The sequence below is a fragment of the Calidris pugnax genome, unplaced genomic scaffold, assembly GCF_001431845.1.
Source record: "Calidris pugnax isolate Ruff unplaced genomic scaffold, ASM143184v1 scaffold459, whole genome shotgun sequence".
In the NCBI taxonomy this organism is placed as follows: domain Eukaryota; kingdom Metazoa; phylum Chordata; class Aves; order Charadriiformes; family Scolopacidae; genus Calidris; species Calidris pugnax.
The window spans coordinates 910,761-913,981 of NW_015091670.1; the positions used below are offsets into that span (position 1 = coordinate 910,761).

Sequence of the window (3,221 nt, forward strand, 5' to 3'; positions counted from 1 at the left end):
GGGTCTGGGGAGGGGGACGGGGGGGGAATGAGACACAAACGTGGGTCCCCCGCGCCCCTCAGCACCCCGGGAACTCTCAGCATCCCTGCCCAGACCCCTCTCAGCACCGGGACCGTGCAGGGGACAGCCAGGACAGCCGAGCCCCCATGTGTGTCCCCCCCCAGCACAGCCTGCACCAGCCCCCCCCGCTGCCAGCTGGGGCGGGGGGCTCCCCCCAGCCAGGACCCGCAGCTCAAGCCCCGCTCGGTGCCAGCAGCGCAGAGGCAAGGGCCGTGCCAGCGCAGAGGGGCTGTGACAGGGGCAGGGAGGGGGCAGCACTGCAGCCCCACGGCCAACGTGCCCCCCCTCTCCGGGGCAGGATGTCCCCTGGGGGGGGTCTGGGCCCGGGCAGACCCACCTCTCTCCCTGCACCGTCCTGGGGAGCAGAAACAAGCACCAGCCCCCCCAAAACCGTTATAGCCCCTGGCTGGGCAGCCCAGGCTGGGGGGCAGCCCCCCTCCGGCAGCACAGGGGGCAGCCCCACGGGGAGGGGGCAGCCCCACGGGGAGGGGGCAGCCCCACGGGGAGGGGGCAGCCCCACGGGGAGGGGGCAGCCCCACGGGGAGGGGGCAGCCCCACGGGGAGGGGGCAGCCCCACGGGGAGGGGGCAGCCCCACGGGGAGGGGGCAGCCCCACGGGGAGGGGGCAGCCCCACGGGGAGGGGGCAGCCCCACGGGGAGGGGGCAGCCCCACGGGGAGGGGGCAGCCCCACGGGGAGGGGGCAGCCCCACGGGGAGGGGGCAGCCCCACGGGGAGGGGGCAGCCCCACGGGGAGGGGGCAGCCCCACGGGGAGGGGGCACGTCCTGCGTCCCTGGCGGTGCTGGGGGGGGGCTGCAGAGGTGGCCGCCCTCAGGACCACCGCGCCTTGTGCTGGAAATAGGCCTCGAAGCGGCTCTGTGCATAGTCCTGGGGGGAGAAAAGGGAGTCAGGGGCTGCTCGTGCCCCTCTCTGACCCCCCCACGGCAGAGGAGGGGGGACATGCAAGGGGTCCTCGGGCACCAAGGCACCCCCCGAGCAGCACTCACCAGGTACCCGAACTGGATGGTGGAGATCTTGGCCTGCAGGATGGACCACAGCCCCCAGAAGAAGTGAGAGGCCAAGGCAAACCTGGTGGAGAACGGCCGTCAGCCCCACTGGGACCTCCCCCACATCAACACAGGAGGGTTTTGGGGGTGCTGCCCTCTCTGCACCCCCCAGGAGAGCCCCCTCCCCTGGCACCAGCGTGCCCCTCACCGGTTGACCTCGGTGAGCATCTCCTCCTCGATGCGGGCCTGCTCCTGGTGCGTGGTGTCCCCCCCGCGCCCCGAGTCCTCCGAGAGGTAGTGCCGGATGAAATGCAGCTGGAAGGGGGACAGGAGCTGGCACCGCCAGGCCTGGGACGCCCTCCCCAGCCTCCTGGAGGTGCCCCCCGCCCTCAGTGGGGGCACCCCCTGCCCCACCTGCTGCTGGCGGCTGGGGTAGTTCTCCAGGGACGCCTTGAAGAAGGGCCAGGAGTCGTGGGTGTAGTTGTAGGCCCACTCGCAGAAGTGGTTGCCGATGTCGAAGCCCCTGGGGAAAAGGGGAAAAAGGGGAGGGTGAGCAGAGTTCCAGCCCCTCACAGGCAGGAGACACCCCCCCCCATGCCGTGGGGGCAGCCACAGGCCCCCCCAGCCCCCAGACCCACCGGTAGTTGTAGCTGCTGTACTCGAAGTCGATGAGCATGAGCTTGTCGGAGGAGGAGGCCTCGTGCCCGGCCAGCAGCAGGATGTTCCCTGGGCACAGAGAGGACGGGGGGGTTTGGGGGGGACCCACCAGCTCTCCCCAAGCTCAGGGTGGGGGGCAGGAAGCTGAGCCTGTGCCCAGGGTGGGCAACCAGAGAGAGAGACCCCCCCGGGGAACAGCCCCTGCACTCACCCTCCTGGACATCGTTGTGGCAGAAGACCACCGGCGAGGGGGTGGCCTCCAGCAGCTCCCTGTGGGTCAGGAGAGATGTCTCGGGGGGGGCAGGACCTGCTGGCCCTCACCCACCAGCTGCAGGGACGTGGGGGCCACCACTGCCACTGCCACCACTGCCACTGCCACCACTGCCACTGCACGTGGGCAGACAGAGCTACAGACACAGCTGGGACCCAGAGCGGGAGGAACCTGTTGGGGACCCTGCCTTGGGGACTGGGACCCCTCTGAGAGCTGTCCCCAAGGGACCTGTGTGGGGCCTTCAGCCGGGGGGCACCCTCCGAGGACACTTTCCAGAGAAGCTGAGTCCCCCCGAGGCACCAAAAGGGGGTCAGTGCCCACCCCGTGCCAGCGGGCAGGGGGGGCTTCACCTGAGGCTCTTCATCTCTTCCTGCAGGTTGTAGGCCTGGAGCTGCTTGAACTTCTTCAGCTGCTCTTCCTCGGAGAAGGTGAGCTCCGAAATCTGCTTCAGGTACCTGGAGCCGAGGAGATGGCGCTGGGGTGGGACGGACACCCCTGGGTGCTCCAGCCCCCCAAAATCCCCTCTCTCCCCAGCCCGGTGTTGAGCCGGGGCCACCGGGAGCTGCCCTGATCCCGTGCGTCCCACCGGCAGCCAGGAAGCGTCCCTGTGCTCCGCATCCCGGGGAGATTTGGGGGGCAGAGGTGCCCCAGGAGGACAGGGGGTGCCCTCACCACTCCATGGTCCCAAAGAGCCACTTGGGCTCCTTGTTGAAGGGCATCACCATGCCGTGGAACCGCGACATCTTCACCGCGATCTCCTTGGAGATGTCGGGGTCCCGCAGGTCCTCCGTCCGCAGGCGCCGGCTCTGGGGAGGGGGGGACACACACAGCAGCGATGTGAGGGGCTCACCCACCCCGGGGGGGGCCAGCCCTGCCCTCGGCCCCACCAGAAGCCCCACGGGGTGGCCCTCTCTGCGGTGTCTGGCCCGAGCCGGGGTGAGGACCCCCCCGGGGTGGGTTCTGGCGGGATGAGGGGAGGAGGGGGGGTCCGTCCCGTACCGGAATGTACTGCTCCAACCGCCCCTGCGGAAAGACCCCGTAGAGCCGCGGCCCCAGCGCCCGCTCGGCCAGGATGGCGAACATCACGCTCTCCAGCACCAGCGAGTCCACGCCCTGCGGGCACAGGCAGTGAGCCCCCAAACCCCCCACAGCCCCCCAACACCCCACACACCCCACAGGCCCCCCCAAAACAGCCCCCACACCCACGGCAGACACAAGCGAACGCCTA

The 3,221-nt window shown here is 70.5% G+C and overlaps 1 protein-coding gene across 1 annotated transcript; it reads right to left on the reverse strand.

Moving 5' to 3' along the window:
• Nucleotides 1-762: 762 nt before the first annotated feature.
• CHKB (choline kinase beta) lies at nucleotides 763-3,108 on the reverse strand. The gene is made up of 9 exons (XM_014961954.1): nucleotides 2,993-3,108; nucleotides 2,666-2,799; nucleotides 2,344-2,448; nucleotides 1,934-1,992; nucleotides 1,704-1,791; nucleotides 1,480-1,588; nucleotides 1,274-1,380; nucleotides 1,066-1,147; nucleotides 763-946 (listed from the first exon to the last, which is right to left on the reverse strand). Exons 1-9 carry the CDS (start codon nucleotides 3,074-3,076, stop codon nucleotides 890-892), a joined length of 825 nt encoding a protein of 274 aa, XP_014817440.1. The 5' UTR covers nucleotides 3,077-3,108; the 3' UTR covers nucleotides 763-889.
• Between the last annotated feature and the right edge of the window lie 113 nt (nucleotides 3,109-3,221).